This window comes from Apodemus sylvaticus, chromosome 3 (genome assembly GCF_947179515.1).
Source record: "Apodemus sylvaticus chromosome 3, mApoSyl1.1, whole genome shotgun sequence".
NCBI classification, from domain to species: domain Eukaryota; kingdom Metazoa; phylum Chordata; class Mammalia; order Rodentia; family Muridae; genus Apodemus; species Apodemus sylvaticus.
Window position 1 is genome coordinate 155,785,574 of NC_067474.1, and position 23,254 is coordinate 155,808,827.

Sequence of the window (23,254 nt, forward strand, 5' to 3'; positions counted from 1 at the left end):
TTGGGGCTGGGGCTCCGTGCCCGAGAGCTTGGGGATTCCACGCCCAGCACTGAAAACTCAGACTCAGAAAACAGAGGTCTGGAGGTCAAGCCCCTAGCAGGCCCTGCAGGTTACACGCCTGTGTATCAGCCTTCCCCGGCCCCGCCTCTGTGGCTGAACCGAAGGCTCTTGGCGTTTCTCATCTTGTCAGCTTCAAACCATGTGCCTTAGTCGGGGTTTCTATTCCTGCACAAACATCATGACCGAGAAGCAAGTTGGGGAGGAAAGGGTTTATTCAGCTTACACTTCCGTGTTGCTGTTCATCACCAAAGGAAGTCAGGACTGGAACTCAAGCAGGTCAGGAAGCAGGAGCTGATGCAGAGGTCGTGGAGAGGTGTTCCTTACTGACTTGCTTCCCCTGGCTTGCTCAGCCTGCTTTCTTATAGAACCCAAGACTACCAGCCCAGGGATGGCACCACCCACAAGGGGCCCTCCCCCCTTAATCACTAATTGAGAAAATGCCCCACCACTGGATCTCATGGAGGCACTTCCCCAACTGAAGCTCCTCTCTCTGTGATAACTTCAGCTTGTGTCAAGTTGACGCACACAACCAGCCAGTACAGCATGGGTTGTCCAGGCCTTGGGATGGTGACCTCTCTCCTGATACCTGCAAAATACTGTGCATCCCTGGTGGCTGCCTGAGAGGGAGGAAGATGGATGCATGTTCCCTGGGCTCACAAGACAGGCAGAGGTGGAGGTCATAAAACAAAACAACACACACACACATACACACACACACACACACACACACACACACACACACGCACGCACACGCACACATACATACACACACAGACACACAGACATATACACACACATACATGCATACAATATAGCACAGCTGGCTGGGATTTTCAAATGGCCTAGACCAGAGATGGTTATACTATCCCTAACTTAGGATGAGAGAGAGAGAGAGAGAGAGAGAGAGAGAGAGAGAGAGAGCGCACAACCCCACAATCACTGTCCTTCCTGGCATTGCAAGCTGAGCACCAACCTGACGGGTGAGAACTGCCACCTACCAAATGAGTTGTGACCAAGAAGTGCAGTGTCAGCTTTGGTCTGTCTCTGTGCCTGACCCAGAGCTAATCCTTGACTCGTCCAAGAAGCCAGGTGACTCTGGGGACAAGCACATAACTCAATTGCAGCAAAGATCCAGTTTTCAGGAAAGACGGGTCCAGCTATGTGACACCCCAGAGCCCAGGCAGTGCATTTTCTCATCCAGCATTTCCCCTGCATACATGCCGATAAAGGGCTAATGCTTCTGAGATAGAGAGGGAGCCATCCCATCCCACCCCCAGCCCAAAGCCATGTGTCCAGCTGTCCCAGGAAGTCCCAGGAGAGTGGTGACAGGGACATCACAGAAAGGATTCACCTGGGACACCACTGGATTGGTAGGCACTCTGAAGTGGGTGGCATATCAAGTCGACTGGACCAAACCCACACGCAAAGAGCCAACAGATCAAGGGGTCTAGTATAAGCCCACCCAAGGCAGCAATGACTAAAGGAAGATGGGAAGGCTAGGAGCAGAGACAATGTTTCAGGGAACCTGAGAGGTGTCAACAGTGCTCACTGAAGACAGGGTGGAGAGAAAAGTGATTCAGAGAAGGCAAAGCGACCCAGACTCCTCTGCCCTAGAGGAAATGCCTTATTAAGAAGTCAAACAAAGGAACAAACAAAAAACAAACATAACTTCAAGGCTGGGTGTGATACCACTTATTGCCAGCACTTGGAAAGAAGGCAGAGTCAGAGAGATCTAGGTTGAGTTACAGGTCAGCTTGCTCCAGGCTAGACAGAGGTACATAAGAGACCTTGACTCAGCAAAACAAAACAAAACAAAACAAAAAACAAACAAAACTGAAATCTGCAAACCAAAGACCAGTAAGGTCCAGACTTCCACAGCAAGGAGCACGGTGGCACAGGCCACTCCTTATCCACAGGATGGCTCCCCATGGCACCACAGCTTCCTAACCTATAGGTCCTGAAGGTGGGCATCATAAAATAGCAAATAAATAATCTGTCAGCAGTAAAAGGTTTCTAAACATACAACATTAATCCAAGTGTGATGAGCACAGGGTGTTTCTGGCAACACCCACCTGTGCTGTGTCCAGTGACTTCACTGTGGCCTTGGTTGTGATCCCACAACACTGCACACTTCTCTGTGTACGCCCGCATGCCCTCACACCATGCATTGCCAATGGAAATGTCTGAAACACCTCGGCTTAGATCCAAGACTTCTGTGTTTTCAGTGGATGTACAGAACTTTCTGCTCTTACAGAAACATTAACAGTTTAATTATGGAAAACAAAGTCTTTTGGTATTTTCTTCCCAGCATGCTTCAATGTACATCAAATTAGCAGAGTTTTGGATTATGTTGTTAGAATGTTTGCTCCAAAAACTGCAATTTGAGATGCTGACTTCAGCTCTGTAAAACCCGTTCAACAAATCTTGGCTTGGGTTTAGGACAGAAATCCCAACAATCACTGAGATGGCCCTACACATATTTCTGCCAATTTGTACTGTGTGGTTATGGGAAGCAACATTCTTAGTACAATAGTTAAATTATGAAATGAAAATATCGATTAACTCTGAAAAGCCCTGAGGATCCTCTGCTTCCCATAGTATCCTATTCAGTCAAGATTTAATAGCCTATAACACCAGGGGATGTGCTATCTCTGCTGGCCTGACAGGTATCCACACACAAGTACACACACACACACACACACACACACACACACACACACACGCACGAATGTACGCATGCACACATGCGCACTAAAATACAATAAAGTTAACCTTTAAAATACCCTATTCAAAAAGTCTGTTTTCAGATTTTTTGTTTTTGTTTTTATTTTTGTTTTTTCTATCTGGGTCAAGTACAGGGCCTAGAAAATGACATTTAAAGATAACAAGTTCCCAGGTGAGTCAGAAGATGGACCGGTAGTCATGCCTTAGGGACAGCCCCAGCAAAACAAACATCTTACGCTTTTATAAGCAATCCGTAACAGGCCCTGGAAACATTTCAGGAACCCCAACTGCATCTGAAGTAGTGACCACCAGTCACAAGTGGCCATTACAAATTAGCTAAATGCACTACAGTCTGGTTCTCCAATCCCCAAGAGGCTTCAGAAAGTTCTGTCAAACATCTGGCCCACGGTGTGTGCCTCAGTTTCCCCTCTTGTGAACTGATGTTCCTTCTCTGAAGGGCTGTTTAAAACCGACTAGCACTTGTGCCTGAGAGAGAAGGAATGTCACAGATCAAGAGCTAAAATTATCTCTTATATCTCTCTGGTACCTTCAGGAGCTATCTGCACAACATGGTCTGACCGGTGGGCTCTGTGACTATGAGGTAGGACGTTTGGAATGTACTGACTTAGACCTTAGTCTCCGCCATCCTCAAAGCTGAGTACGCCAGCAGAGAGCATCTCTGAGTCCTTGCTCTGTTGTCACCTGCCTGCTTGATGTCCCCATGCATGGATTTGGTACTTGCTTTGATTCACGACTTTCTTTTGTTCTGTGGCTTCAGAAGTTCATGTAAGTTCTCTGAAAATGGGATCCCACTCAGGGGCCCCTGGGCCTTGGGCACTCAGAATAAACTCCTCTAAGAAGCAGGGTTTTGTTATTAACACCATAAAGGGAGGGTCCCTTCTAGATCATTCCCACGGGGCAGACAGTTGTACCCACACCCGAAGAACCTCAGCAGGAAAAGCAGACTGTAGGGACAGCCTTACGTCTGCTCCAGAAGCCAGAGTGAACATCTGTCTGTCTGCCTCTGACAGGGAGTACCCAGAATGCGAGCTTGTCTCTTTCTCAGCGGCCAGAGTCGCAGAAGGACCTCAGAGGAGCCCAAGAAAGACACAGATGGAGATGCCTGCCTACCTGACTGCGAGGCTTTAATGGAGTTCTGCGGGAATCTGCCCCACAGAAGTCAGCCCTGGATCAGCGATGACTCCCCAGCCCAGGCCGGATGCCAGGAGACCACAGGGAGCAAGAAGTACCCATGGTGTGTGGGTGGTTACAGAGCCACAAACCTCAAGAATCCAACCCCTTATGCTTTATCTGAAAGGAGACAGAGAGGTCACAACCGGCACCCAGGTAGCCCGGCCCATAGACTGGAAGTAAACATGACCAAATCACAGCCCCGGGGTGATGCCCCAAGAAAACATCTCAGTGCCTTGCCTGGTGACCTGAGCCCTGGAGAATGACCCGCCCAGTGACACCCAGGCCACCTTTCTGTTCTAGGCAGATCCCCGGGATAAGGAGGAGACCCAAAGCCAGGCAGTCACAAATAATGTCACTCTAGGGCCAAGAGGTAACTAGAGCCCAAGTTGTCCCCACCCCTTTAAAGAGGCTACAACTGCACAGCCAAACAGGTTGACACTACCTGCAATCTTGCCTCTTGGGAGGTGGCTGCAGAAAGATCCAGGAGTTAAAGGACAAGCCCTTGTTTCAATAAACTAACAGTTTTTGAGAGTTGGTTCAGTGGCTACAACAATCCTCTCCAGCCGGGCAGTGGTGGTGCACGCCTTTAATCCCAGCACTTGGGAGGCAGAGGCAGGTGAATTTCTGAGGCCAGCCTGTTCTACAGAGTGAGTTTCCAGGACAGTCAGGGCTATACAGGGAAACCCTGTTTCGAAAAACCAGCCCCCCCCCAAACAAAACAAAACAAAAAACAAACAAACAAAAAACAAAACAAAAATAAAAAACCAATCCTCTCTAAGCTTAAAAACCTGAGTTCTGGGGCTGGAGAGATGGCTCAGCGGGTAAGAGTTCTTCCAAAGGTCATGAGTTCAAATCCCAGCACCCACATGGTGGCTCACAACCATCTGTAAAGAAATCTGATGTCTAAAGACAGCTATGGTGTACTTGCATATAATAAATAAATAAATCTTTAAAAAAACAAAAACAAAAACAACCTGAGTTCTGTCCCTGGGACCCACATGACTGAAGGCAAAAGCCATTCCCAAAAGGTATCCATTTGTAAATACATAAATGTAAAGTTCAAACCTGCAAAAGGAAGGAGAGTAGGATACCCAGCACCAGCCTGGACCACAGAATTTACTTAAATAGAGTCGGCTTGGGATTCAGCACACAGAGGGTCCAAAACAGGGTGTGTCCGCACGTCAACGCCTAAGTCCCTGACCCCCAAGGGTACAGAGAACCTTCCCAGGGAGGTAAAGGAGGCTGCCCTCACAGTGGTCCTCCCCAGGGCAGCGAGGGATGGGAGGGAGGGCTGGAGGAAACTCGGACATGCGCACAGCTAAGCAAGTCTGCTTCCACAGAACCTCTGCACCAGCTATAAAGGCGTCCAAAGGGATGTGGGGCAGGGCGGGTGGAGGCTGGGCTCGGAAAGGCTGGAAAAACAGGCTCCACCGGTGGCTTTGGGGACCAGAAGAACTTAAGAATGGATGAATCACAGACAAGAACCAGCTTCCTCTGTCTCCTTAGCACCCAGCCAGGCACTGGCTCTGGACTCGCCAGGGACAGCGGTTTAAACAAAAGGCACCAGAATACCGTGGGTAGCCCTGGGGGGCCCCAAGTAGGGCAACTGAGCGCCCTGCTGTCTGTCTTACCACAGCAGGGGCTCGTGAGCTCACAAGACCAAGTGCGGATCCATGTGGTCCATCTAGGAGAGTCTAAGAACAGAAGCGGGAGCATGGATATAAACGGGGTGGGGTGGGGGGGCATGGATGAAAACGGGGTGGGGTGAGGCAGGGTGGGGGAGCATGGATGAAAACGGGTGGGGGGGACGGGGTGGGGGGGCGGGGGGGCATGGATGAAAACGGGGTGGGGGTGGGGCAGGGTGGGGGAGCATGGATGAAAACGGGGTGGGGGTGGGGCAGGGTGGGGGAGCATGGATTAAACCAGTCTTGAGTTTAACTAGGCTGTGTCCACTTCTCACCCTTGGGAGATGGAAAGACTGCTGATAATGATATTAGGTCACAGGGAAGCCAGAATGCATGGCACAGCCTCCAAAACCAACCAGACCCCTCCCCACCCCCCCAAAAAGGCGAAGGGCAAGTTTTCAAAGCCTGGACAGTGGACTCCCGTGTCAAAATGAAGGGCTAGAATGTAACCCAGCCCGTAGAGTGCTTGCCCGACATACACAGGGCCATAGGTTGCATCCCCAGCAGTGCATACAACAACAACAAACACAACAGGATAGCCATGGGCCTGCAATCCGAGGAACTGGGAGGTGGGAGCAGGCGGGTCAGAAGTTCAAGGCCAGCCTAAAATAAGAGCTGGTTTCCAAAAGGATATATCACAACAGCAAAAATACTCAGAGCCTTAAATCTTAAACCCATAGAGAGCCCTCGATTAGAAGTGTGGTGGTAGCCGGGCAGTGGTGGCACAGGCCTGTAATCCCAGCACTCTGGGAGGCAGAGGCAGGCAGATTTCTGAGTTCGAGGCCAGCCTGGTCTACAGAGTGAGCTCCAGGACAGCCAGGACTACACAGAGAGACCCTGTCTCGGAAAAAAAAAATTCAAAAAAAAAAAAAAAGTGTGGTGGTGGTATGTGGACATATGCCAGTGTAGTCTGAGTGCTCTGCTGTCTCTGTAAGTTCGATGCCAGCATAGGAACATAGGAAGTTCCAGGTCAGCTAAGGCTACATATTGAGACTCTGTCTCAAAGAAAAGTAGAAGAAGGAGTAGGAAAAAGATGAAGAGGAGGAGGAAGAAGAGGGGCAAAGGAAAGGAGAAAGAATTTGTTGCTGTTATAGTTATTGTATTATTATTATTATTATTATTATTATTATTATTATTATTCAAAGTCATCCTCAGCCACAAGGTCACTCCTCAACCAGCCTGGGAGTGCCATGGCTAAAAGATAAACAATACAAACTCTTCATGGTAACCAGCACTCCAGACTGCCGGGATCTACCTCAGCCGCTTCAGAGTTCTGGGAGGTCACTGAGGAGGAGGAAGACTATATCCCAAGGGCCTCATATGACTTTCCTTAGGACCCCTCTGACCCTGAAAACCACCAGTCATGGCTTCCGGTGTCTGTCCCTTCCGGGGCATTAGTGTCCACAGCACAGCACAGCACAGCACAGCACAGCACAGCACAGCACAGCACTGCACAGCACTGCACAGCACTGCACAGCACAGCACAGCACTGCACAGCACAGCACAGCACAGCACTGCACAGCCCAGCCCAGCACAGCACAGCACAGCACAGCAGATTTACTCAGCCCTGCTTAGGCTTCCGTTTCAGGGGTCTGCATTCTGGGTTCCCAAACAGCAAGGGCGGGTGGGGACAGGACACTCTCCTAGTGTGGATCAGCTACCTAGTGAGATTCCAGCAGTGGGGGTGGGGGGTGGGGGAGAGTTATGGGTGATTTTCTCAAAGACATGGAGGTAGGAACAGCTCTGGGAACTACATACCGGAAAAAACAGCCCATTGGCCAGGCTCGACAGACAGCTCACACCAGTTACCTCAGCACTTGGGAGACTGAGGAAGAGCTTTAAGTGTGAGTCTTGTCTAGTCTAGTGAGAGAGAGAAATGAGTCTCTCTCTCTCTCTCTCTCTCTCTCTCTCTCTCTCTCTCTCTCTCACACACACACACACACACACACACACACACACATACCAGTGTATAAGCCTACAGTCCCAGTATGGTAGGAGGTCCAAGACCTCAAGGTCATCCTCTGCCATAACCAAGTTTGAGGCCAGCCAGGGCTACATAAGACCCTGTCTCAAAAATGAAACAAAGCTAAAAATTAAAAACAGAAAGACAGAAAGGAAAGCCCATGGTTTCCAGCATCTCAGCTCCAAGAAGGATGGCCTTGCAGAAGACAACCTGGGACAGATATTTAGTACCCAATAACTTCTTTAGGCCTCAATGGCTTCATCTGTAAAACAGGGAGAAAGCCAGCTGTCCCGTGGCCACGGGAATCAACAGCCTGCATCAGAGCAAAAACTTGAATCTCTGCTGGCCCTCAGCGAATGAGCTTGCCATGGACACGCCCTGCCCTAAGGAAAGAACACATTCTTCCCTGTCCTGGGGAAAGGGCACATTCTTCCCTGCCTGGGTGCACAGGGTTTCAAAGCTGGGAGCCTGGTGTCAGGGCTATGGAGGTAGGTGTGGGAACAATACTCCCAGGAGATTGGGCTGTTGTTTGTACCTTCTTTGTCATTCTCCAGGGAGAGCCTTCTGAAGCTGCCACACAATTAAAAGGCATGAAACACACTCAATGCCTGAGATAAAGTTACAGCCCCAACTAGCCGGTGCCACCTTCCTAATCCACGCCGCACCTGCAGATCAGCCACCAGGTGCCAGGGGGTGGGCGTGCCCTGGTACAGTCCCCCAAATCCAGCATTGGGGGGAGATAGATAGATAGATACCATACTGCCCTCCCTGCCCCCCTCTCCCTAGCCAGGATTCCAGGTCTCCAGGCCAGAGCTGAGACATCAGGTCTCGCATACCTGCAGTTCCCACTTGGCTGGGAATTTCTTCCAGATCAGGGGTGTCTACAGCATCTGCAGGGCCGTGGATATTGGGCAAGAGCTGAGAGGAATCACCCTGAGCACGGTCTTCCATCTGGCCTCTTCTGAAAGCATCCAAGCAGCAGACGAGAGAAAGCCTGAAGTCTCTACCATCGCGGAGGCTCGCGCAGGGACTGCGGAGGAGGTGGCCCTTGGGAATTGGCGGTGATCCCGACGCCCCCCCTCCCTGGAAGGCACTCATCTGGTACACATGACACCCAACGCCTTTACTGAGAGTAGACCCATTAAATAACTACACACGCACACATGCACACACTCACACACACCTCCCCAGCCTGGCTCCTCTCTCTGGGGTGTTCAAGCCCGTAGTGACTCACAGCCAACACAGGGCTCCTTGGTGATTGCTGTGACCAGCTTTAATGATGTGTTGGCTTATCCTCTGGGGCAAAAAAAAAAAAGTGTGTGCTCACAAATCCACCTGATCTACCATTTTTGACAACATACCCCATTAGGACGACAGAGGAAGATCTCAGGGTGGTAGGTGTCGCTTCCCTTGAGATGATTAAAAGAAGCATAAACCCATCTTCCAGCAGACTGAGTGACAAATGGGCCAGGTAACTCAACCTGGAATATTACTGAGAATATCAAGGGTGTTTGGCAACCACTGTGGAGAATCCCCAATGACTCACAAGGCCAAAGCGGTAGCCAGTCCTTCCCAGACACCTGCCTGACCAAATTCCAATATACACTGTCCTGGTGATACACACTGGTAATCCCAGCGGCGAGGGGCAAGCTGAAAGAGGCAGGGGATCACAGTTCAAAGCTAAACTTGACTGCATAAAGAGTACTAGGCAAGCCTGGGCTATATGAGACTATCACACTCCAAAAAAACCAAAACCTCAACAGCCGTGACTACAATGACATAGATGGCATGTCACAGCTCCATGCACTTGAAGTCCTTTTAGACCTCGAGGATTGCCTTGTCCCCTGGTAGTACCAATAGCACCACAGGTAACAGGTCAGTAATTAGACTCCTGTTCAAGCACCAACTCTCAAGAGGGTGAAAGCACTTGCCACTTTATAGAAGGGTAAACTGAGGCTTGAGATGTTCGGTAACTTATTGGATGGCACACAGCTTGTAAGAAAGGTAGAATCCAGAAATCCTAACTGGTGTTTGCACTTGCCCTGGCCAAGGATAAGAGTCGGTCCAAAGCACTGAACCACCTACCAGGGTCCCTGGGAAAACAATCTTCAAAGTGGTTTATACCCCTGATCACTTGGACAGCCTTGGTCCTGGTGACCCCCACTCTGCCCTGGAGATGGTAAATGAAGCCAGCTGATCTTAGCGGGCAGCTGCTAGGAGTGTCCCGGTCGGGGCCTGGTGTGTAGGGGAAACTCTATCTCATCCTCTTCCTAGCAGTGTCTCGCTAAAGCTGCTAACGCCCAAAGATAAAGGGTTGCTGGTGCTGCTCGGGCCACGAGAGAGGAGAAGACAAACTTTTTGCTTTTTGTCAGATAAAAATGCAAAGGAAGCAGGGTGACGGCGACGGACACCTTGAATCCTGGGGCAGAAGCAGGTGAATCTCAAGAGTCCAGCCTGGTCCAGGATGGCCAGGGTTGCAGAGAAAGCCTGTCTTGGAAAACAAAAGAGCCTCCCAGAAAAAAGTTAAAAGGAAAAAAAAAAACCCTTAAGCTTAATAAAGTATCTACTTCCTTGAGAACAACACAAGGTTTTTTCTCTTCCTCCAAGACTGAGGTCTACCAGCACGTTCCTGGGCCTCCTACCACTGCCTGTGTGACCTTGGGCAAGTCTCTCAACTTGTCCAAGTACAAGGTTTCCTTGGCCACCGCACCTACTCCAGGCTACCCGGAGGACAATTTAAGACAAGCTTTCTTGTTCGGTTTCTGGCGGAGAAGGGCTCAGGGGAGCAGGTGCCCCCAGGGTATACTAACTGGCTACTAACCCCCACCACGAAGAAAGAGGGAAAGGAAAGGTAACAATGCCATAAAGATTTCAGAAAGGGTGGGGCTAGGAGTAAGGATACAGCTCAGTCTGTAGAGAGCTTTTAGAATGAGTGAGAGGGCTTCCCCCCCCCCCTTACGATCTTTACCTTAATGCCGGGTGGCGGTGGTGGTGGCTGGTGCATACTCCTAAGCCCAGCACCAGGGAGGCAGAGGCCGGCAGATCTCTGAGTTCAAGGCCAGCCTGGTTTACAGCGTGAGTCCCAGGACAGCCGGGGCTACATAGAAAAATCCTGTCTGGAAAATAAACCAAAACAAAATAAAACCCTAAATTTTACGAAGAGGTACAAAAGATACAGCATAAACCAGACATAGTGGCCTCAGGCTCCAATCCCAGAACTTTGAAAGCAGATGAAAAATTCAAGAGAGGGTACACAGTGAGTTGAGGTCAGCCTGGGACAGAAGGAATCATGTCTCATGAACTAAGAAACGAAAGAACAAAACAAAACAAAACAACACAACAACGAAGAACCACACACACACATACACAAAACAAAAAACTAAAAACTACCAAGTTCTGATGTAAAGTGAGCGACTAGTCTACAGAGACAAATGTCAATCAGCAATGTTCTCTTGCTTTAGGGTCTCTGCACCCAAAAGCCTTACTTCCTATGCCTTCACCACCTCTGACTACACACTCTAACACCAGGTATCCTTAAGTCCCACCAGCCAGATTCCCCCCACCCCCAGGGCACTTTCTGTCCCTGGGCAAGTCCATCTTGGACACATTTGCTTATGGGAAATCTCCGCCCAAAAAGTCTAAGCGCCCTGGAAACCAGACTGCTGTTGTTTTTGCTACAATGTCTCCCAACAGCGCTAACAGCACCTGGCTCAGCAGGTGTTCAGACTGTGACTGAACGAATGACAATGGCTGACTGGCCAATTCAATTCTTGTTCCTAATTTAACAACACCTTGTGGGCACCAGGTTCACTCTGCAGAAAACTCTGGGATCATGATTTCCCACATCAAGAGGCACACTGGTCTATCAGGTTCCTTGGGGTCAGAGGGAACTGGGGAGAAAAGGGGCGTGGAGCATACAAGCAGCCATTGCACTGGTCATTGACCCAAATACTGGAGGGCAGAGCTATCACTATCCCCGGCATTAGCTCTCTGGATCTCAAGACAATGTCAAGGTGCCCAGACCTCCATTCTGAAACAAAGTGTCTGTTCCCAGACTGCCTCATCCGGCAAAGTATCGCTTCAGATCTTTAAACCCAGCATTGTGTGCAGCTTGGTACAAACAGCTGAGAGTCTAGGAGACAGTGGCCGCACTGACTGGCTGGAATGTTTATTTCCCCCGACAGCTTCAGCTTGTGGTTCTAAGGCTAAGAGTTCCCATTTCCTTCCTAGAAGAAAACTCCCATAAACAGAAACCACTTCCGTGTTGGTGTTGGCTGCCACCAGCATCCAGCCATCACTGAAACTCTCTGTCCTTGAAGACTCAGCGGTTAAAAGTGCAAGCTGTTCTTGAGAAGTCAGATCACTGCACCCACATCGGGTGGCTCACAACCACTCACGACTCTAGTTTCAGATAATCCGATCCCCTCCTCTGGCCTCCGAGGGTACCCCAGTGTGTACATATAGATACATATACATGCACGTAAAAAAAAACACATTCAAGCTTAAATAAAAAAAGGACTGGAGATGTAGTTTGAGGTTAGTGTTAGCCTACTGTGCATAAGGTCCTGGGTTCGGGTCCCAGCACCACCTAAAACTGGACACAGAGGTGCATGCCTATAATCCCAGCGCTCAGGCCTTTAGGTGTGGAGGGTCAGAAGTGGAAAGTCATCTTCAGCTACAAATGGAGTTTGACCAGGCTACAGAAGACCCTATAAAGAAAGGAAAGGAGAGAGAGGAGAAGGAAAAAGAAGGAAAGGGGGAAGGGAAACGGAGATGAAGGTAGTAGCAAAGGGGAGAAAGGTCAGTATTATTATTATTATTGATGATCTGCTGGTGTGACCTTGTCTCTTTCAGGAATGCCACCCATGAGTTGGGAAATGCCCTCTCCAACCCCCTCTTCCCTATAGGGACACGCAGTGAGGGCGGAGCTGTGCAAAACAACTGCCTCAGATGCGTGAGGCAGGCGTTTCCTATCTGCAGCATGCCATTAGGATATTGTTATCACACACACCGGAATGGAGCCCACCTAGACACGGAGTCAACAGCCGTATCTCCGCCCAGCCATCTTCCGCGAGTTTACATAATTAGCAGCGTCCACAGCCACAACACACTGGCCTCCGTTCCCTGGAGCATTTTTACAGACGGTGCAAAAGTCATCATGTCACACACACAGTTCAAAAGGGCAGAGACAGGCAGGCAGCATCACAACCTAGAGGGAAACTGAGTCCCTGAGGGTGGAGACAAATAGGTCAGCAGGAGTGCCAGGCATGAAATAGTGTCAGGACTAGTGTTTGTCATGCCCCTGCTGGGATATAGGCTAGGTGATTTCTCAGTTGCAAACAAACAAACAAACAAGAAAATGTGTAAAACGTGTGCATGTGTGTGTGTGTGTGTGTGTGTGTAAATGGGGAAATACACAGGACAACTCTCTCCTTTCGCCCTGTAGAGCCTTAGGAAATGGAACTCAAGTTGTTAGGCATAGCAGCCAGTGATCAAGTGTCATTCCTACCAAGCCATCTCGCCTGCCCGCGTACTCTTTTATTTTTATTTATTTATTTTATTTATTTATTTTATATTCTTTGTTTATATTCCAAATGATCTCCCCTCTCCCAGTTCCCCCCTCCCACTGGAGACCAAATCTGGCTCCTCAAACACTCTGGGCAAGTGCCCTACCACTGAGCTGTATCACACCTTTTATTTGAGGCAGGGTCTCCTGAGATGCCCAGGGTAGCCTTGACCTTACTTTGCAGCACACAGGCAGTCCTTGAACTTAATATCCTCCTGTCTCAGCCTCCTGAGTCCCTGGAATGACAGGTATGTGCCATGCAGACGGCTGACACGCGGCAGTTTTTGAATGACCACACCCTTAGCAGGTAGCCATTTCCACTGTGAGTAAACTGAGTCTCGAAAAGATGACATGACTTGCTTAGCCTGTGTGCTGCTATGCCGTGCACAGCTGGCGCCTTCTCAGAGTTAAGAATTACTCGGCAGATGCTCTGTGGGTTTACCAGGTCAGGAGCTCCCTGCCTGGAAGAGGTGTCAGCATGCTAGACTTCGCCATGCAACACACGGAATCTGAGGTGCCAACACCAGGCCTGACAGCTATTGCCTGTAATCCTAGCATGGCATACGATCAGGAGTTCAAGGCCTGGGCTCCATCCTAAGACCCTGCCTTTGGCAAAATAAAATGAAATGCCAACACCAAGATTTAAGACTGAGAACTCTTAAGTGGAGTTCTCTGGAATACAGAGAAGTCTCTGGATATTTTTCTGTCCCTATCTGCAGAGATAGAACACAGCCTCAATATCAGGTAGGGTTTCATTTCTGGACACTGCACGAAAATTACTACAACACAGTGAAGTGTCCAATAATTAAAAAAAAATAGTAACAACTAAAAATAAATCCTGTGCACTTTCGTTCTTCCTGGAAAAGTATTCAGAAGTTCAAACTCAAGGATGGCAGACTTCTCGGAAAAGCCTGCAGACTTGCATCTAAATTGTTTCCTCTATCAGAGTCAGGCGGATCCAAGGTTCCTCCCCCCCCCCCATCCCATGACTTAACTTGGGGGCGGGTGGAGGGAGACGGGAATGGGCGCACCCACTGGGCGAATCTTTAACACAGAACCACTGTACTCCGCTTGGGACAGATGGGCCAAGCACACGCAATCAGATCTCTGTGTTTGAGCTTCCCACCGCTGCAGTTTCTCCTGGAGTTAAAAGTGTATGCTATGCGAACGGTCGTAGCCATCTCTTTGCTTGAGCAAACGCGAGTGGAGAGAGCTCAGGGGCACTCTTATTCGGGCTTAAGGCGACTAGATAGATGGGTTACTGGCACAGTATAGGGGGTAGGTAGTCCCAACTTAGCACTGAGCTAGCCCCTTACTCACACTTGCTCCGGGTCCAGTCAGGTGCCCAGCAGGCACCACAGGCTTGCAGGACCCAAACAAACAGATTTGATCTCTCTCCATGTAGTGCTTTGGGACGTTCCATCGGGGAGCCAAATAACCCCGCGAGAATCCAGTACCTAAGTTGAAGAACTCAGGAGGGGCGGTCCCAACTTTGCACTGGATAGCCCCTTTCCCACGCTCTGGATCCAGCCGAGAGCTGAGTCTGCAGGAGTCCTGGGATCACCGGACCCTGACAGACATGGCCCTGACAGACATGGCCCTGACCTTTCTCCCTACAGCCCTTTTGAGGTTCCAGAAGGGAGGAGGGGTTCTGCCGAAGAACCCCAAGACCCCAGCTCCCAAACTGAAAAACTCCAGTGCGCCTCCCAGCCGCACCCACCCGGCGCTCGGGGACACAACTTTGCCACCAGCGGCTCCGAGCTCACGGCCCCGAGCGCCCCCGCGCGCCCGGTCCCGGCGGCTCCCGGACTCCGGGGCCTGCAGCCAAGCCGCCCTCCCGACCGCGCGAGCACCTACCGGGCTGGCTGCCGTAGCCATCGGCTGCCTCGGGGACTGCCCCAGCTCCCTGCTGCTCTCGGGCCCCCGTAGCGTCCGCGCATAGCTTGCAGGCTCCGGGCTCCGGGACGCGCGCGGGCCCGGTGTCCCGCCCGCAGGACGGAGCCGGCTGGCCGTGTGCCGCAAGCTGGCGGACGCGCTCCCATGAACCCGAATCGGCAGCCCGCATCCCGTGTGCCCGGGACGCGAGGCCAAACGGCGGCGCGCGGGGCTCCGACGGCGCACGCCCGGCTCACAGTCCTCGGAGCCGCCGCCGCATCGGGCCGCCCACGCGCGCCGGGCCAGTGATCTCAGTCCCACCGGGCGCCGAGCACTCCGCGGCCGCCGCACCGGAGGAATCCAGCGCGATCCTCTCACGTGGGAACAACTCCAGATCCTGGGGGCTCCTCCTCCCGCTCCTTCCGGGCTGGCGAGGTACCCTCTGGCCACACCCCGGACACGCCCCTCCATCACAACCACGCCCTCTGCTCGACCACGCCCACGACCCCTCCTCCTTAGCGCCTACTGCCCCTCCCCATGCGTCTGGCCCCAGGCCACTTCTTGTCCTGCTCCTCTACACCTTTCCAGCCTTTCCTAGAGAAATTCTGAGTGGAAAAGGTAGATAGGTGGTGGTGTATCTCAGAGATCCAGAGTCGCGTTACTCAAGCCTGAGTGCGTCAGAAGAAAGGCTGCAGGGCCTGTGCCTGGCTCTCCAGTGTGATGTGATGTTTTAGTCTTAGGGGACAGAGGTTTACGAGGCGAGCCAGGCACAGGACAAGATGGTACTTTGGAGTGTTGACCCGCCGCTGGAGCAGCCAGGAGTGGGTGTTCTAGGAGTTGGCCATGTGCCTGTAAAGTGCTTTGCAGCTGGGAGACCCCTTTGATCTGAGATTACAATGCTCTTTAGAGGGACTAATTATTTCCCCACAGCCCCAGGAGCCAGGAGTTGGCTTTCTCCTGCTGTAGACTGCAGGGAGCCAAGCTGCAGCGCCAGGTGAAGAGGTCCTGGTCTCACCCCTCCTAAGCCACGTGGACCCCAAGCCAAGTTCTATGACCTGGGACTCTCTCTGTGCCAGCCTGTGAGTTGTTAGTGCCTAGGCCCCCTGCACATGGCTCTCCAACAAGCTATGGTAACAAAATAACTTACCTCCAAGTCTGAAACCTTTTTCCAGTCCCTCTTCTGATGGGGGGGGGGGGGAGAAGAAGCCCCGCCTCTCCTCAACCTCAGCAGCATGGCTTTTTACTAAGGCCTTCCCAGCTCCATTTCGTTCCCTTCCCCCTGGGAAGGGTGCCCAGCTGGGGAGCCTACCTGGTGCTGGTGGGATGGTGGTGCCAAGACCCATCTCCCCATCCCTAACTCAGAGCCCTGATCACCAATGGAGGGCATGTGGCAGGCCAAGAGCTGCTGCTGGTGTCCCCAACAGGAAGACTGCCAATGGCTCAAACACCCAGGCCTTCCAGAGGAAGGTCATGGGCCCAGCATCAAGCCATAGGAGGTTCCCTAAGCCTTCTGCCGTTGCAAGAATGAGTAGCAGAGTAGAAAAGCTTATTCTGAACCCCTGAAGGGGGAGAAGCTGGGGGACACCCTTTCCAGGCCTTGGAACCTGAAGAAATCGCATCTTGGAGACACCACCAGTGTGGTTATGTGTGTGTGTGTGTGGGGGGGGGGAATGTACAAGAGGGAGAGAAGACAGGACAGACCCAGCTGAATGCCAGAAGTGCTGAGAGGGGTTCATGGAGCATTCAGGCTGTGTCCTTTAGATTGGACCTTCCCTTCAGTCCTGGTTAGTTTTCATTGTCAACCAGATTCAACCTAAAGTTGCTTGCGTGAATGAACCTCAACTGAAGAGTTGCCTGGCTCCCACCAGCCTGCGCGTGGCTCCGTAGGCTGCTGTCTCGATTAATAACAGATGTGGGAGGACCCAATCCATTGTGGGCGGTGCCATTATTTGGTTTCAGACCCAGGGACAAGGGGCTGAGGTGAATATTTTACATATCAAAGCAGACCTGACTTCCAGGTTCTCCCAGTATCCATCAGACCCTAACTGGCCGACCACGCCCCTAATCCTGACCTTTCCAGCCCAAGGGGCTGGGTTACCCTTCCCCTGGAACTCTTCCCTATATGATCCAGACATTTTGGTCTCTTGCTCTCTTCTTCTCTCTCAGAGAATGCTCTTCCTCCTTCCTTTGCCCCCCTTCTCTCACCCCTTCCCATGGTGACCCCCTGGGCCTCCTTCCCTGGGGTCAGTGAACACACCCATCCAAGAACAGCTTCCCAATAAACCTGCGGTTCCTATTCTCTACACTGGCTTGCATTGATTCATTTCACCGGCAGAGAAATAACTTATCACCCATCTCTAGGCGGCAGTGCTAGGCTGTATGAGAACACCGCCGGTCGAGCGTGGGTGACTCCGTGAGCAACCAGCTAAGATTGTGATTTCCCACAATTCTTGCCTTGCATATTTGCCCTGACTTCCTTTCAACGGTGGACGCTGAGACCTGAAAATACACCCTTTGGAAATAAACCTTTTCCTCCTTTAAATTGCTTTCGGTCACGGTGTTTATTGCGGCAACAGAAAGCACACCAGGACACCTTGTCTGTTAAATGTTTTGCAAAACCCGGATGTAGTGGTTCAGCAAGCTAAGGCAGGAATGCTAGGCCAACCTGGGCAGCATAGTAAATTCCTGGCTAGCCTGAGCTACTGTATCAAACCCTGTCTTGGAAAACAACAACAAAATAAAACCACTTAGGATTTCACTTCCACAAAGAAACACACTTTCCTCACAGTTGCTAAAATACAGTGAACTCCTAGAGTCTACCTCCTATTTCCCTCCCCTCCTCCATTTTTTTTTAATGCAAAACCTCATTATGTTGCCCTAACTACCCTAGCACTCATTATAGAACAGAGAGTGGCCTTGAACGTGCCCTGGATCTCCAGCCTGAGTATTGGGATTAGAGCTATGAGCCACCACGCCTATTTTCTCATCCTTGTTACAGACATGTCCTTAACTCTGGGATAAGGGAACAGAGCCCAAAAGCCTAAACAGATAGAACTGACGGAACTGGTCGCTTGGTTTTGGTATCTCGGGGTAACACTAGGGTGTGGCGGGGACTGCGGTCAGTCCCTGTGGAAGAGACCAGAGACTTCCTGCACAGGAATATGGGCCCAAGGTTTCCAGGTACTTATCTTAGTTGATAATTTTTAAAACGTAAGAACAAGGGGCTGGAGAGATGACTCAGCACTGAAGAGCACTGAAGGGCTACTCTTGCTGAGGACCAGGTGGAGTCCCTGCAACCTCATGGCCGCTCGCAAACATCTGTAATTCTAGTTTCGGGGTATCGGATGCATTCTTCTGACCTCACTGGGTACCAGGCAACCGTGTGGCATACATACATACATGTAAGCAAAGCACTCAAACACATAAATAAGTCTTAAAAACAAAAATACCAACCTTAAGAATAAGAAAGAAGGGGGAGCTGGAGAGATGGCTCAGTGGTTAAGATGGCTGCTCTTCTGAAGGTCTTGAGTTCAAATCCCAGCAACCACGTGGTGACTCACAACCATCCTTAATGAGATCTGACACCCTCTTTTGGGCTGTCTGAAGACAGCTACAGTGTACTCACATCTAATAAATAGATTTATTTTTTTAAAAAAAGAATATGAAAGAAAGAGAGGAAGAATAACGAAGCCAATGCGTCATCTAGAACTTTCTGTGTTGCCCACTGATCACCAGTACTCTCTCCAGGACAACCCAAGACGCTTACACAAACTTCCTCAGGGACATTTCAGTCACCCAGGCCAGTCACAAGGTCACAACCCTGGGGGATTTCCACTGCTCTCCTTCCTCAGCAAAGTTAGGGTCTGGCTCGGTGTGCGTGTGTGCATGCGTCAGTGTGTGTGCGTTTGTGTCAGTATACCCAACACTAAAGATCAGAGCGTCATGTTAAGGATGGGTTTGCTTCACTTTCCCTGGTTTCCTGTTCTCTGGATGCCTGGGTTTTCCCCGAGTCTCCTGCTCATAGCTTTCCTCTCAGGCAATCTCCTTCTAGCCAAGGCTGAGCTTCTAATCCACCAGAACACCATCTGCTAGGTGCTTCCTTCAGGAATGCTCTGGAAAACATGTGTCCCACATTCCTGCGCACACGTCTACGGTCTCCATTACAGGGAGTGACCACAGTCTCTGTCATGCCCTAGAAAGCCAGCCCAGGGCCCAGGAGACCTTTCTGTGTAGATCTACAAGATTGGGGAGCCGTGATCTGACAGCTCCCATCTGGAAGAGCCTGGACAGGTCCCATACAAAGCACCATCCCAGAGTGGACCCCTTCCTCCCCCGCCCGGGCACAGGGCTTGCTGTTGAGGGTTCCAACTGTGAAATCACAAGGAGTCTTGGGCGACAAAGGGCCTTGTGCCGGGATCCAGTGTTTTGATGATGTTGCTTCCAAATTCTTAAATGTTTTGTTGTGGATGGACCTGTGTGGTTCAAGTGTGTGCTCATGTGTATTTGCAGGCTGTGGGTACCAGCTGCTCACTATTTATTTATTTGCTTGTTTGTTTATTGGAGACAGTCTCTTCCTGGCCTAGAGCTCAACTAGTAGGCTGGCAGGCCACTGAGCCCCAGGGATCCACCTATTTTTCCCAGTACTGGGATCACACGTGTGCTTTGTGCCTAGATTTTTTTTCCCTTTTTTTTTTTTTTTAAACATGGGTTTTGAAGGGATATCCAACTCAAGTTTTTACAGGGATTTTATCCAGGTCAATTTATTTATTTGTCTATTTATTTACCTACCTATTATTTTTTATTATTGTTATTATTTTCAAACTATGGCCTCATGAGACCTAGAAATTCACACTTGCAAAGGACCTACTGGAACCCAGTGCAGGGGCAAGCTGTGCCTGACCCTTAGTTTGTTCTGCCCCACACATCTGGTCTGGCGTCTGCGGGGAGGCAGAAAGGAAGCCGTGGAACTCAGAAAGGCAGTTGGGTCGAGGGGTTCCCACTGACCCTTGTGCAGACTGGTTTGGTGGTTTGGAGAGTTTAGAGCCAATAGTTGAGAAGTCAGTGAGATGAGGGAGAACCACGGTCCAGCCGGTGGGTGGAGACCGCACTAGTCTGGGCTCCGAGGCCAGATGGTTTCCCTTGACCCCTGACCTCTGGCTGACACAGAGTCACTAGAGAAAACACAAAAGAGCCGGGGGACAGAGGAGTCAGTGTGTTTCCTTGTACTGTGCCTCTCCGTGTCTAGGAGAACTCTGATGAGATTACAGGTCCTATTTGGAGGTACTACTGTGTTGACCAGTTGCTTCAAGATGCACATTTGAGTCCATTGGAGGTTTCTGGTTGGTTCTGTTATGACATTTGCAGCAGAGAGTTAATTTTTAATTTAATAATAATAATTAATATTATTATTTATATTATACAAATATATAAATAAATATGTAAATTATTATTATTATTATTATTATTATTATTATTGAGATAGGATTTTTCTAGCACTGGCCGTTCTAGAACTAACCATGAAGACCAGACTACCACATCTGGTGCATCCACCTCAAAAAAGTATTAAAATTTTGGTGTATGTGGTATGCATGTATGTGTGCATATGCCACAACCTGTGTGTGGAGGTAAGAAGATAACGCTGTGGGGTTGGTTTTTCTCCTTCTTCCCTTTTGTGAGTTCTTGGGCTAGAGCTCCAGTCATTCCAGGCTCGCAAGGCGAGCTCTTGGTCCACCGCGCTCTCATGTATTTATCGGCAGCGTCTCATGTAGCTCAGGCTGACCGAAGATTTCTGATGTAAGCAAGGATGACCTTGAACTTCTGATCCTTCTGCTTCTACCTCCCCAGTGCTGGGACCCTCGTGCCTGTTTTTATGTGGTTCTGGTTTTGAACCCAAGATGTCAGTCAGGCAAGCCCTCTGCTCACCCCTATGGAACAGGTTTAACTGTGGCCATACTAATTCCAAATCACCATAGCTGCATGCTACGGACTGTGAAGTTTTTGACAGCCCTGTCTACTCCCCTTCCAGCAAGACTTCCAGAGAATGGGGGGACTTGGGCTAGCTGCAGTGTTGGCGCCCTGTTTGGTGACCTCGGGGACGTGTCTTTCTACTTCTGCATCTAAGCAAGCAGAATATTGGCTTTGAGGGTGTGCAGAGGGGTTCCAGCTTGCCCAATATGTTTTTGTGTGTTTGTTTTTTTTAAATGGTGTCTTTGTGTAGGCTAGACTGGTATAACATTTGCTATCTAGCTGAAGGTAGCCCAAACACCTGATCTTTCTGTTTCCTCCTCTTGGGATGAGAAGTGTAAACTACCATGCCCAGCTTTTTATCTCTGTCTTTTTTTATTCTTTCTCTTGGAAGTGTGTGTGTGTGTGTATGTGTGTGTGTGTGTGTGTGTGTGAGTGTGTTTGTGTGTGTGTGTGTGGTGCATGTGGTGTGGTATGTGTGGTGTGGTGTGTGGGGTGTGTGGTGTGTGTGGTGCATGTGGTGTTGTGTTGGGGTGTGTGTTGTATTGTGGTGTGTGTGTGTATGGTATGGTGTGTGTGGTGTGGTATGTGGTGTGTGTGTGATGTGGTGTGTGTGGTGTGGTATGTGTGTGTGGTATGGTGTGTAGTGTGTGTGTGTGTGGTGTGGTGTATGTGGTGTGTGTGGTGTGTGTGTAGAGTGTGTGTGTGTGTGGTGTGTGTATATGTGATGTGGTGTGTGTGATGTGGTGTGTGTGTGATGTGGTGTGTATAGTGTGTGTGGTGTGTGTTGCAATTATCAACAGGAAGTACATTAGTCTCTTCCTGCCGTGTAACAAGTCCTCCCAGACAACTATACGGAAGAAGGATGGTCAGGAATCCGCTGTGTGGAGGGGGAGCAGGGACAGCATGGCACTGCGGTTCTAAGTCACTTGTAGGTTGCAGCAACGTGCTGCTGGGGGCTGCTGTCAGCTCAAGGTTCACCCGGAAAGCACCAGTTTCCAGCTCACTCCCATGCGGAGCTTTGGTTCCTCCTGGAGGAATCCCAGAAGCCTCTGCTCGCAGGGTTTGCAGCCTGTGCCCCATAGAGGGCTCCGAAAAGGAGCAAAAGCCAGTGCGCCTTCGTGGAAGCTCACCTCAGCAACTGTACCCATCGCCATTTTCCTATTCTCCTCACGGGGTGCATCACTAGGTCCCTGGCGCCCTTGGGGAAGACTACAGGAGAGTGTCGATACAACAAAGTGGGGATCGTGGGGACATTTTGGAAGCTTCCCACCGCAGGAAGCAGAGACACCATTTCTGGACACAAATGGCAAGTTTCACGTCTGGCTCTGACGCTCACGATCTCAGGCCAAATATGTCGGCCCGTGGAGCTTCGGCCTCCCTGACTGCGTGGTGCTTGTGGTTACTGTTGGCCGGGCTTAGCTGAGGTGTCCGTCAATCTCTGGGCTGTGCCTGGCACGGTGAAACCTCAGCTCCTTCGAGGGAAGGACATTTCTTTGGAGAAGCTAAGTAACAAGCCATCACTCCTGAGATACACAGCGGGCCCCGCCCCCGCCCCGCCCCCGCCCCGCCCCCTGCAGCTGCTGTCTCCTAAGGGACTTTGAAGGCCTTTGGCAAGCCCTGGGCTGCCTTGGTGGCTGAGACCACAGGTGGGGACAGTGCTGATCCCCTCTCGTTCCTTGGCGATCCCAGCAGGGCTCTGGGGCACAGGTGCAGCAGGAAGGATTAGATGGGATTTTCTCCCAGCCCTGCTCAGACCTGGTTCTCGGTGGGTGAAGGATTTGACCCAAACTCCCCGCCACCATCTGCCTACGAGCTGGAATCTTTTGTGAGTCTGTCACAGACTCACCATGCCCGTTGACAGTCTCCTCGGGGTCCCAGATGCCCTGGCTATGGTCTTGCTCCTTCTATAGTCCCCAAAAGGTCTGTCTAGAAGCAGAGGCTGAGCCCCATCCCTGGGCAGCCCAGGGCATTAGAGCATTTCCTAGGACGTAGCTGGCCGCTGTGTCCGCTGCTCAGCTGTTCAGAGACAGGGTCTCATTACGTTCTTTTTTTTAAAAAAAAAATTATATTACCTTGTGCTGTGTGTACGTGTGAATGTGCGTGTGTGTGTGTGCGCGCGCGCGTGCGTGTGTGTGTGTGTGTGTGTGTGTGTGTGTGTGTTGTGCCTGTGGGTACATGTGTGAAGTTGTGGAGGTCAGAGGGCAGCTTGTAGGAACTGGA

General features: G+C 50.6%; 1 protein-coding gene across 2 annotated transcripts in view; it reads right to left on the bottom strand.

Annotated features, from left to right (window-relative positions):
• The window catches only part of Kazn (kazrin, periplakin interacting protein), a 381,811-nt gene that overhangs the window by 123,821 nt on the left and 234,736 nt on the right, over positions 1–23,254 (bottom strand). Inside the window, exon 1 of one of the 2 annotated variants that reach the window (XM_052177977.1) lies at positions 15,050–15,489. The exons of the other annotated variant lie outside the window; for it this stretch is intronic. Coding sequence (XP_052033937.1) covers positions 15,050–15,257 — 208 coding nt within the window. The 5' untranslated portion in view covers positions 15,258–15,489. Of the gene's footprint in view, positions 1–15,049; positions 15,490–23,254 lie in introns of those variants that run through there. 2 annotated transcript variants of the gene reach the window in all.